The sequence below is a fragment of the Gopherus evgoodei genome, chromosome 4 (genome assembly GCF_007399415.2).
Source record: "Gopherus evgoodei ecotype Sinaloan lineage chromosome 4, rGopEvg1_v1.p, whole genome shotgun sequence".
In the NCBI taxonomy this organism is placed as follows: domain Eukaryota; kingdom Metazoa; phylum Chordata; order Testudines; family Testudinidae; genus Gopherus; species Gopherus evgoodei.
The window spans coordinates 106,247,858-106,260,693 of NC_044325.1; the positions used below are offsets into that span (position 1 = coordinate 106,247,858).

The 12,836-nt window shown below is 38.3% G+C and overlaps 1 protein-coding gene across 1 annotated transcript in view; it reads left to right on the forward strand.

Annotated features, from left to right (window-relative positions):
* The window catches only part of INSC (INSC spindle orientation adaptor protein), a 125,005-nt gene that overhangs the window by 46,981 nt on the left and 65,188 nt on the right, over nucleotides 1-12,836 (forward strand). The window contains exon 6 of the mRNA XM_030562620.1: nucleotides 8,708-8,833. Coding sequence (XP_030418480.1) covers nucleotides 8,708-8,833 — 126 coding nt within the window. The remainder of the gene's footprint in view (nucleotides 1-8,707; nucleotides 8,834-12,836) is intronic.

Sequence of the window (12,836 nt, forward strand, 5' to 3'; positions counted from 1 at the left end):
CCCAGAGTTGTGAGCTCAATCCTTGAGGGGCCATTTGGGGATTGGTTCTGCTTTGAGCAGAGGGTTGGACTAGATGATCTCTTGAGGTCCCTTCCACCCCAAATCTATGATTCTACTGGAACCCAGCCTTGTTACTGGCACATGAATTGGCTAGAGAGGGCTGGCTGCTTTCCTGTATGGCTAACCTTCTGCTGTCTGTTATTTAGGAATAAGCTTTCATTGAGTTACAGGCCCTTTTGGGCTTCTTAATAGTGTACACTCCCATTGTCACCACCCCAAACACTGTGTATTAGGCATTAGAGTGACCTCTGTAATTTATAACATACTGTACACTGGAATTTTATGCTTCAGTACCCTTATTTTACTCCAGTACAGCATTTTGAAAATTCACCTTGTACCATTCAAAAAATCATATGCCATATACAACCCCAGTCTATACACAATTTCCATGGCTATCCTTGGGAATTCTGCCATGGATTGAAGGATATCTGAGAATAAAGGGGTCTGTTGTTCCCTTGATATTCAGACCCAGCACCTGTTAATATTTATGAAACTTACATGGATATACCAAGAGGAGAATGGACCATTTGCGTTTCAGGTTTCCTTACTATTTGTAAATTAGCTGTGGATATCTTAAATTTATTATGTGTTTTGCTTAACTATTTACTTCCATAAGCCATTACAAGAATAACTCCAGGCAGTTTTGTAGTAAATTATCTTTTGCTACATGACAACACTTGAATTCCAGTTGGATCAAGATATTTTTTCTTATCGGGTATAAAAGGAGTATCATCTTCTTTTGAGACATATTGATTGATAAAACTCTGAATTTCTGGCTGTATGTCTGAATTTAACTGATAACATCATTTTCAACATGAAAGGGCAATAGACACATGCAGAACTCAATTTTATCTGTCAGTCATTTTAGCAGCTTTTAGAAACATTTGGCATCAATAAAGAGTAGGCGTAAAATGTTTTGTTTGTTTTTAAAACTGGAGATGCATTGTAAGGTATAGATACTAGAACTCTACTTGAAGTCCGAAAAGGAGTTTCAAGGAAGAGTGCTAATTTATGACTAGAGTGTAGACCAGTATACTGTCAAAAGAACTAAAAACCTGTATTTATAAATTTGTTCTCAAATCTACAAGAAAATTAATAACCCCAGGAGAAGATATGTCTTTTAAGAGACTCATGGCCGAATCAATAATACATGAACCTCAAAAGAGTTTGAGTGATTTCAAATTAAAGTAAAAACAACAATTACTGATATAGTTTATCAATGAAAGTGGAGGCTTGAGCTATGTATGTTGATATCTTATGCTATTTGTTTAATTAATTGATGCCAATTTCTCTAACATACTTGTTCATGATTTGCCACTATTTATATGGATACTGAAAAAGTAACTTAGGGTCTGATCCAAAGCTCACAGATGTCAATGAAAATACTTCCAGTAGGTTGGGCACTAACTGACTTTACAAAAAACAGTTTTATTAGTTTTATTTTGTTAGCCTCATTGCAGTTCATTTTCTTCTACAACTTAGTATAATATGCTTATCTTTTATCACTTAATTAACTTTCTTTAAATGGTTGAGTTAAATGTTTAACTCAATAGCTCTGCAAAATATCAAGAGGAACAAGTGTGCTAGTATATTTATATGAACATTGAGCAACATCTTTACTTTAAAATGTAATGGAGAATAGTATCCCCTCTGTTCCCCGAAATTGGCAAAGATGCATCTGCATAGAGCCCAGTGGAGGGATGAAAACAACCCATTTCACGCAGAATGGCTTTTTCACAGAAAGAAGATTCTATTGGCATGTAATAATACTAACATCTAACTCTCATACAGCATCTTTCATCAGAAAATCTCAAAGTGATTCACAATTTTTAATATGTTTATCCTCACAACACAGCACTGTGAGGAAGGGAAATATTGTTATCCCCGTTTTTACAGATGGAGAACTAAGGGCTTGTCTCCACTTACCATGGATCAACTGTGTCGATTGATCCACAGGAGGTCGATTTAGTGGGTCTGGCGAAGACCAGCTAAATCAACCGCTGATCGCTCTCCTGTAGACTCTGGTACTCCACCGGAATGAGAAGCATAAGGTAAGTTGACAGAGTTTCTCCCATCAACCCAGCATGGTGTAAGCACTGCAATAAGTCAGCCCAAGGTACGTTGACTCCAGCTACGTGAATAACATAGCTGGAGTTGTGTAACTTAGGTCAGTTTAGCCCCATAGTGTAGACCTTCTCTAAGTTAAGGCACAGAAAGGCTAAATAACTTACCCAAAGACACAGGAAATCTGAGGTAGAGGTTGAGGGTGAAAAGAAACCTTATATCTACTCTAAATGAGCAGCCAAGCATTCCCTCAATGTGAGGGAATCACCAGCTGATATAAGCCAGCATAGCAAACTACATCGTCTCCTCCTTCACTTCCTGGGGCAGGAATTTACTGGGAGTGGGAGAAGATGTTTCACGGGCTGAAGCACACTGTGCTCTGTAGATCGTTACTGTCATAATGGCCTCTCAGGAGACTTATAAGCTGGCTCAAGTGCCTCTTTTGGCTCCTAGCCAGTCCCAGGATTATTGAGCAGAAAGTTAGCTTAAAGCCACCATTTGCCTTCTATCCTTGTTAATGAGAATTTTAAGGTTTTCTGTGGTGCTTCTGGAAATTCTGCTGTCATTTAGCTGCCTCAGTTCAGTCTGCTCTAACTAGAGATTGTTTCTCTAATGAACATTGCAGAGCATATTAGAACTGAAGTGATTACATGCAGCTATCAGTATTAGTTATTCAAGGGATAAGAGGGCAAAGTATGTCACAGCTTTATAGAGGAAAAGCTACACGCTCTAAAATGCAGCCATTTGGCTGGGTTTCAAATGCAAACCAATATCTGTACATATTACTGTGATGTACTCAATGAATTACTCGGTCCAATGACTGTCCATCCTTTAAGGAAGCAGAACCATTAGTATGGTCTGATTTAAAAATCCATAGTTGAAATGTTGCCAAGTTTGTTTTAGTAACCTATCAAATTATTTAGAGATCTCCTGTAGACAGCGTTAATTGCACATTGGGTTTGGGCTTAATGTTATCAAAATAAACATTTCTTTTAAAAGTCCAATCTTATCTCTACAATTGTGAAAAGAATTGCTAACAAGATGATGCAGGCACATTTAGTATAATGTTCCAAACGTACATTGTGGGCTGATGCGGTGTTACTCAGCAGTTACTTCTACTAGTGCAAAATGGCTGAAAATTATGATCTTCAGTTTTGGTAGCATTTGACACCCAATTTGCACTGGTGTGAAAGACTACACAAGATGCAGGGTAGTAGTGAATCGGGCCCTGTGTATGTTCACTTAAAAAAAAAGTGTTATGAAAGTCCCCTGATATATAGTAAATACAGCAATCTGAATACCATATAAATTTTTAAACCACAACATGCACACAAATATGTGCACATGTATAAAAAGGGCTAAAGTGCCATGGAGGAAAATAAAATGCCAGTTTACCAAAAGCTAAGATGGATATATAGCGAAAATAATATTTCTCACATAGTTGTTTTGTATTTTTAAATGAATTCACTTTGGCTTTATTTGCACCCCTTTGTGTGCCATTTACTACTACAAATACTCATGGAAAATGTTTTTTAAGCTTTTGTGTTTGAATACTCCCAGAAAGCAAGCCATGGTGATGACTGAATATTTCAAATAGTGAAGAAATTAGAGAAAATCTCAGTGTGTTTGTATAAATGCTGTGAATAGAAAAGGAAGAAAAACCGATCAAATATTTTTTCTCTACTTCCAATGGTAAGATGATGATCTTGAACCTGTACAGGTGGACAGAAAGGGAGATGAGAGAGAGAGTCTTTCCTCCACTTTTTTTTGGTTTTTGTATTTCTGCAAAGGCAAGCCACAGACCAAGTACTTTCATTTCCTGAATGCAAGGACAGTACAAGTTTTTTACTGACACTAGAATGAGATTTAGCACATGGTTCCACATTGGCCAGCAAAACTTTACCAATGAAGGTTGGGGGGGAACATGTATCATCCTGTAGAAAGGTGGCAGAGCTCCCACTCTAGTTTCTAATGCCCAGAGCTCCAAGAGACATTCTGAGGCAGCCAGAATGCTTCCTGGGACTCCCACTGATTCCCTCTATCACAGGCCCAAGATTATACAGACTCCATATAAAAAAGAATCTCCATCTACCACTGAAGTGAAGGCATGCTCTGTGTGTGTGTGTGTGTGTGTGTGTGTGTGTGTGTGTGTGTGTGTGTGTGAGAGAGAAATGCCACAGCTGTTTAACAGTGCACTGTAACAAAACACAAACCACAGGGGAGCTGAAGGCAGGTAGAGTTATTACCATGGCCAGCATGTTAGGTTGAGTGCTATGGAATCTTTAATTTCATGAGGATCAGGGCCTCTGCAAGCAATTCCAGCAGCCCCTTACATGATGCTGGCCCTTGGTTCAAAGAATATTGACTCAGAGGAAGAAAGGAAACCCTGTAGGGGGAAATCCTAGGAACAGCTAAACTAGTTTTGTGTGTAGTGGTGGAGTTCTGAATAAAGAAAAAACCCAGGATTGGGCTGTAAGTTTTATAATAATACATGGTCTGCATGTGTGTCTGCGTGTGCACACACACACAGACATGTACATGCTATGGTGACAATGGGAGGGAGACACTAGTAATGTGTATATACTTTTAAAAGCAAACAATTAAAGCAAGGGCTTGGCATAAGTTATTGGCTGTATCATTGTCTGGCCGTTGCAGGGCTATTTTTACAAAATTCTTCTCTTTATTACAGTATGTCTATTATATTTTTGTTCCCTTGGACCTTCCATGTCAAGACCCATTAATCATAGAACGATCATTAAAAGTCAGTCATTAGGCTTTGAGATCATAGGGAGACCTCAAGAACCTGAGTTATAAATCTTAACCATGGAGTCTAGCACTTGTGGAAAATTGGTTTATGTGAAACAGATTGTTTCTAAATTAATTCTGCTTCATGACAGCTAAAAGAACCAACAAAAGCCAATAACAAATAAATGGTACATAAATAAAGGAAAAATACCACTCAAGAAACAGACCTTGCTGTAAGTGAATCAAATTAGCAGATGAACAATTAAGGGGTAATGCTAATGGTTTGTGATTTAATACTATGCTAATAGTCTCCATAGGAGAGAGAAATGCTAAGGCTGAAACTGCCAATACTGGGCTTGATATTCTAATTCAAGCCTCTTAATTATGCCCCAGAGTGCTCAGTCCCTACAGTGCTCAGAGGAATTGAAGGCAATATAAGACGCTATTCTGATTGCTGGAAAAATTCAGTACATTTAGTTTGGCTCAGGTTTCAAGCAAGAATTTGGGTGGGAAAGGGGGAAGCAGGCTTAGATGTGTCAGAAGCTCTTGGGAACAGGAACAGCTCTGTGAGGTCAACTTCTTTGTTTTCTCTGAATTAGTTCAAACATCTCTAATTATTATGTATTTTAATATCCATCAGGCTAAATCCTTCTATAATCATTATTAAAGGTGCAGACACCTGTTCTTGCAAGATTCTGAGTGACTCCTGGGAAGTGCTGAGAGTCTTCTTGAAGTCAGTAGTAATTGAGAGCTTTTTGGTTTGGTGTTTATCTCAAACTTCAGTAGAGAAGCAGAAATCTCATTTTTTCGCTTTTCTAGATTCATTACTTATGGTCAACTCTTTACAGCTCAATACAGCACATAGGTATGAAACAAATAGGTAGTATCTCCTGCTGAGCAAGTTGTCAATAACTCACTTTCTGTTCATGTTAGACAAAAGCAGGATGGCTTTTATCACACAGAAAACTTGCAATAAATGTGCCACCATTGTTTGGGAATTAGTAGTGTCATCCATTCTAAACATTCACTTATTAAGACTGAAGGACAGAAATACAGATCTTTAATGAATAGCAATGTTCAGTGTGTCCTCTTTGTATCTGACAAACTGCAAGGACTTTAAAATTGAAATAATCAAATGCCTAGTTGCACTAGAGTTAGAAAAAGTGCAGTGCACCAACTCTATTGTATCTTTTTCATTGGTGTGTTTTGAGGCTTAATTAATTAATATTTGTAAAGCATTTTTATGTCCTTTGATGGAAGAAAGGTCTGATTGAAACATAAAGCAATTTTGTTAGTATATTGCCTTCATTAATTTTAGAGATTCAGTAATGAGCTGTGTGGTAGGTTTTGTGCTACTGCTGTGTATATGTTATGATGATTGTAGGAGCAAATTCTGCTCTCAAATACATGCATACTTCTTCCATTGATATCAGTGGAAATTACACATGCATAGCCAAAGGCACAGTAAAAAAATTCTACCTTGAAGATTTATTCAGAGCTCACCTTTAAAAATTCAGATTTTTTTCAAGTAGTATCACCTTGTTAAATCTAACATACTCTAAACAAACTCTTCTACTGTTTGTATTGTTTTCATATATAGAGAATGCAAAATCATACAATGATTTCTGGAATGAAAATAAAATAATGTTTGATTCACATTCATGCCATAACCCCCATGCCAATAAAGCTCTGTGTATCACAGTATTTCTAGGCATCACAAATGGTAAAAGAAGACAAAAATGAAAACAAAGAAGAAAACCACCCCAAAGAGACAGTTCTGTAAAATTGAAAAATATCTTAATACTTGGACCTTTCAGGTGTATTTAGGAAGATGCCTGAGGATTTCTACCTTTATTGAATGTCATTTGGTTCATGTTTGATTATTTTTTAATTAGTTCCTGGAATCTCTGAGTGCTTTAGGCTAAGCTCTTTCATCTACTGTGAACAAAAGAGAGAACACATTTCAAATGCATCCATCTTGATTATGTCTTTGCTTTTACATAATTTAAGGCGATATATAGCGTAAGCACTGCCTTAACATTTGAAACAAATTAGTAAAAATAGGATAAAAACATAGAAAGTGAGTGTATGTATGGATTTTTTTAAATTTATATTTACATTTGTCCCTCTTTATTAATTATGTCATTCATTATGTCAACTATACCCAGAAGAATGGAGAAACTCAGTCAATTTCTAAAGTGTTGAGAGTGCATGTATCTTCCACTGAAGTCTATAGGAGTTGTAGGTGCTCAGATTGTGTCAGGATTTGTCTCCAATTGAAGATTTGTAAATGGTAGGATTTAATAATACTTCTGATTAATTTTTAGGAATCAGTGAATGGATTAGCATTTATCTCTTGAATTTGACTCTTATTTGTTTTATGGTAGCACTTACAGACCCCAACCAAGATCTGTACAAATGTAGTCAGAAACACTTTATGCGTCAACCTTATCATGTAAATAGACAAGACAGAGTAGGAGAAAGAAGGTGTTAGTTTCTCATCTGCAAAATGGAGATACTAAGTCACAGAGGGAGGGAGGGAGTGACTTTGCCCAAGGTCACACAAGCAAGCGTGTGACAGGACTGGGAAGTGAGCCTTGTTTCTCAAGTCCCAATGCATGTGACCACAAGTTAACCTTTTTCTCCTAAGCTTTTCTGTAGCAGCTCTCATTAATCTCTATTTTAACAGAATGTCAGTATATATTTTCATGAATATCCTTTTGGGGTAGTTTAACCCTGTGTGTGTGTGTGTGTGTGTGTGTGTGTGTGTGTGCGCATATGCACTTAGTGAGGAATGGACCACGAGATGTGGGGAGAAGACTGACTGCACCAAAGCACCATCTGTATGTCTGAGAGGTGATTATATACATGATTTTGTTAGGGATGGGAAAACTTGTTTAGGCAAAGTAAGATCTAGGGCTTTGCCCATTGCCCAACCAGAACCAGATCTTTGTTCAGGTTTACATAATTTCATCAGAGTCTTCCCCAAATCCAGTCATTCCTCGTGTGCAATCTTCCTTATGGATTCTGCTCCCCCTTACTTCTCTAACAGCTGTCACCATTCCTAACTTTGTTTTTGCATGTATTTAGATGTTATGCAAGGACGTCTGTCTCCTTGCTGGACTTAATACTCTAGATCTTCTCAGTCATTTGTTCCTCAGAATTAAGAGCTTGCCTCTCATGTGAAATCCCAGAATTTGAAAGGTGGTGTTTACCTGAGTAGTCCTTTAAAAGTGCCATAATGTTATCTTTTTCTAAAGGCAAAATTGGAAATGTCTGAGGGAAGCTCACTTGTATGGATACACACATACATAAATCTCTAGTGCATCCCTGTGACATTTTGGCAACATATGAGGCCAAAAATGGTGTGTGTGTGTGTGTGTGAGATTCAGAAATTTGGAAGATTGTAAAGTATTTGCAGTGGGTCTCTTATTTTTGCCCTAAAACCAATATTTACTGGCAGAACCTCTTCTTTTCCCCAGCTAAATTTTTCAACCAAATATTGCTACCACCACAAGACTGGAAATTCTGATGATAATTCCATGTATAATTTTCACTTCTATGACAAGTTTAATTAAAATGGTGTTTGTAAATGGTAAAAGTCAATAGTTTAAGCACACCTCCCACTGAGGCTACATTACTCTTTCATCTCCTAATTTATAAGCACTAATCAATTTGACGCCTCTGTGTGATCTTAACACCTTTTTTGTTGTTGTGGCAGTAGTTAATTTGGAGAAATTACTGAAAGAACATTTATTATCCCTGATCTTTCAAAAAGAACAATAAAGTGCAAAGTAGTAATTAGTGTTGCTGACTTGAGTTTGCTTTCCTTTTACAGGAAGGAGGTGTTGTGGCTCTCTTTAAGATCTGCCGCCAGGATTGTTTCAGGTGCCTTTATCCCCAGACTCTCAGAACACTGGCATCCATATGCTGTGTGGAGGAAGGGATTCACCAGCTGGAAAAGGTATTGTTACTTCAATGCTCTTTACAGTGATTGTTCAACAAGAACAGTGGAGTCTAATCGTTAATCTCGTCTAGTAATTGGTAACTTGGGAATATGTTTGGATTCCGTTCAGGCTGGTGTTTGATACCCTGCTTGGTGATGAGCTCAATTTTCCCACACTGAGCACATCTTCAATGTTTACACTATTAGTTTCAGCAATAACATTATCCTGTTCAATTGTCTATACAAATGATCTCTCTAAGTAGGGATAATTTCCATAAGGCAAGTAGATGCATTGATGGCTCTGTCAAGAAATTATTGAAGTAATTACCTCTGGACTTGTTAAAGTCTTTGTTTAGAAATCCCAGTGTTCCAAATAACCCAAACCCTTGAAATGTGGAGAGCTTTAAACATGTTTAAGCCCTTTTTTCTGACATCCCTGCAAAGCACCTCTGTAGTAATGAGGTGACGTATAAGGGGTATAATTGCACTAGTATAGAGACAAATATAATAGCTGAATGTTAGGAAGAGGCTTCCACCAATAAGCAATAAGTCATGTCGAAGACCATTTTAACACTGATAGCTGACATGAAAACATTATCCCACAAAATTATTTGGACTGCTTATACTTCAATCCAACATCACCCACAAAAGTACACTTCTATATTTAGGAAAATGAGCACTTCCACCAGTTACTAAATCATGATCTCATCCTTTGTGTTTCATAAAACACTCATCTTCTCCAGTTGAATAATGTGCCTCTTCAAGTTAATGATAAATGATTTCACTGCTACTTTACATTGACATGTCTTGTAATTTACTACCCAGAACTCAAGCAAAGTATGACAGCACATCTGCAGCAAAAATTAAGTCTGCAAGCCTAGGTTTAATGAAGATAACGTCTCACATTTTTGTTAAAATAAGTATTGGTTCAGACTGACACAGGAAGAAGTCTCAAGGGTTCACCGTTACATCTGTAATAATCGTGGCAACAAAACTGCTAAAGAGGGGAAACAGCCTGTTAGATCTTGTCTAGGCCATTCCCTGGCAAATTCAGGATGTAGTCCCTTGATATGGGACATAGAGAATATTAAGATGACATTACAGAAATCCAAGAGGAAGCTGTTGTCCTTGTGCCTGTATGTCTCTGGGCTGATTGTAATGGGGAGAGGAGGTGAGAAGAACAAGTTTGGACAAAATCAACTCTCTGCTGGGGTTTGACTATTTTTAATTGAGATCTTTACCATTGGATTCACCAATTCATTTGTCAATTGGGCCTTCAATCCCTAAATCCACACCTTCTCAGAATCTGTGCCTTGTCCATTAAAGGCCAGAACTGGAGCTGAGAAGTTTTGTTTCCTACATCTGGCTAAACAGAATTAAGGTTCAAGACAGGAACATTCAATTGTTAGTGAGGTAATGTGTAGCAGAGGCAGCTGTCTTTTGGTTTTCTTTTCCTGAGAAGAAAGAAGGGAGGTGCAGCTGGAAAAGGGGGAGGCTAAAGAAAAGTAAGACAACTAAACAAATGTTTAATGGAGATTAAAGAGAATAGATCTATACTAATGATTAGTTAGGCGGCTATGATTTAATGAGGAAACACAAGAGTTAATTCATGCTGATAGTGGAAGAATGGGACAGCCATGAGGAGAGCCTCCTTGGGTGATAGTTAATTTGAATTATATTTGAGAGAGCTTAGGAAATTGGAAATAAAAAAGAAAATGACAGACGATCTCCTATACCAGGGGTTCTCAACCTTTTTCTTTCTTTCTGAGACCCCACCCCAAACATGCTATAAAAACTCCATGGCCCACCTGTGCCACAATAACTGGTTTTCTGCATATAAAAGCCAGGACCAGCATTAAGGGGTAGCAAGCAGGGCGATTCTCCGGGGCCCTATGTGACAGGGACACTGTGAAGCTAAGTTGCTCAGGCTTCTGCTTCAGCTCCAGGTGGTGGGGCTTAGGGTCTCAGGCTTCAGCCCCATGCAGTGGGACTCCAGCTTTCTGCCCGGGGCCCCAGCAAGTCTAACACTGGTCCTGCTTGGCGGTCCCTCTGAAACCTGTTCGCGGCCCCCCAGGGGCCCCGGCCCCTAGTTGAGAACCACTGCCCTATACTAACCTTAAAGCAGCCATCTATCACTCTATCAGCTAGGATTTTGTGGCTGTTGAGGATGTGTATATGTTTATGGATTTAGTAAACTGTTCCTGAACGGAGGAATGCATCACACATCAGAAAGAAGAGGGGAAAATTCAAAATAAATTCATATTGAAGTGAAAAATGGAAACACTTCATTTCAATTTTCAAAATTTTTTTTTTCCAGCTGAAACTGTTCAGTGAAATGGACATGATTTTTGCAAAGCATTTTGGTGTTGCCAAATTTGGGTTTTTGCCATGGAAAAAATCTTTTGTCTGAAAAGAGTAGCCCAACTCTAGTTGGGATTTAACTTGCTGTTCTGTGCATCATCATCAGACCACAGGAAGGAGGGCATTTAACACCCGAAGGAGAGCATTAGAACTTCAGCACACTTTACTGTACTTTTAATGCAGAAAATTCATTAAAACTGAAGATGCATTGTATCCAAAACAATTTAGATTGTCAAATAATGTTATTTTGTCTTGAATTATCCAATTAGGCTTCAAAGCCATTAATGCTTGTAAAGAACCACCTAATGGAATATTTAGTGGGGAACTGAGCTAACAGGGAGTGGTATACTCATGGAAACAATTATAGGGCTTAGTGACTGGAGACATTAGAAATATTTTCTTTTATTTCTCCAATTTCATGCAATCTCACAAATTCAGTGGTAGAATAAGAGTGTCTGGGCTGATATAAATGCTATTCAAGTAGGGAAACCACCAAGACAGTGTGGTGGTGTAATGGAGCAATGGGAGTACATTTCAGTCTGATGTTTTTCATGGATTTTAAAATATCTGAACACTAAAGTAGCATAATTACATTATAAAAAAATTCTAATATGAATGAAGCTTTAATGAACTGTCTAGTATTTACAGTAAAGCACGTTTTCTGTTTTGTGTCTGCCAATGTTATAAGGACAAAATTACTTATAGACTTTAAGGTCAGAAGGGACCATTATGATCATCTAGTCTGACCTCCTGTACAATGCAGGCCATACAATCTCACCCATCCACTCCTGTAGCAAACCTTTAGCCTATGTCTGAGTTATTAAAGTCTTCAAATTGTAGTTTGAAGACCTCAAGCTGCAGAGACTCCTCCAGCAAGTGATCCGTGCCCCGTGCCCCATGCTGCAGAGGAAGGCGAAAAACCTCCAGGGCCTTTGCCAATCTGCCCTAGAAAATTCCTTCCCGACTCCAAATATGGCGATCAGTTAAACCCTGAGCATGTGGGCAAGGCTCACCAGCCAGCATCCAGGAAAGAATTCTCTGTAGTAACTCAGATCCCACCCCATCACAGACCACTGGGCATACTTACCTGCTGATAATCAAATATCAATTGCCAAATGAATTGCCAAAATTAGGCTATTCCATCATACCATCCCCTCCATAAATGTATCAAGCTTAGTCTTAAAGCCAGATATGTCTTTTGCCCCCACTACTCCCCTTGGAAGGCTGTTCCAGAACTTCACTCCTCTGATGGTTAGAAATCTTTGTCTAATTTCAAGTCTAAACTTCCTATTGTCCAGTTTATATCCATTTGTTCTTGTGTCTACATTAGTACTAAGCTTAAATAATTCCTCTCCCTCCCTAATATTTATCCCTCTGATATGTTTATAAAGAACAATCATATCTCCCCCCCCGCAACCTTCTTTTGGTTAGGCTAAACAAGCCAAGCTCTTTGAGTCTCCTTTCATAAGATAGGTTTTCCATTCCTCGGATCATCCTAGTATCCCTCCTCTGTACCTGTTCCAGTTTGAATTCATCCTTCTTAAACATGGGAGACCAGAACTGCACACAGTACTGCAGATGAGGCCTCACCAGTGCCTTGTATAATGGTACTAACACCTCCTTATCTTTGCTGGAAATACCTCGCCTGATGCATCCTAAA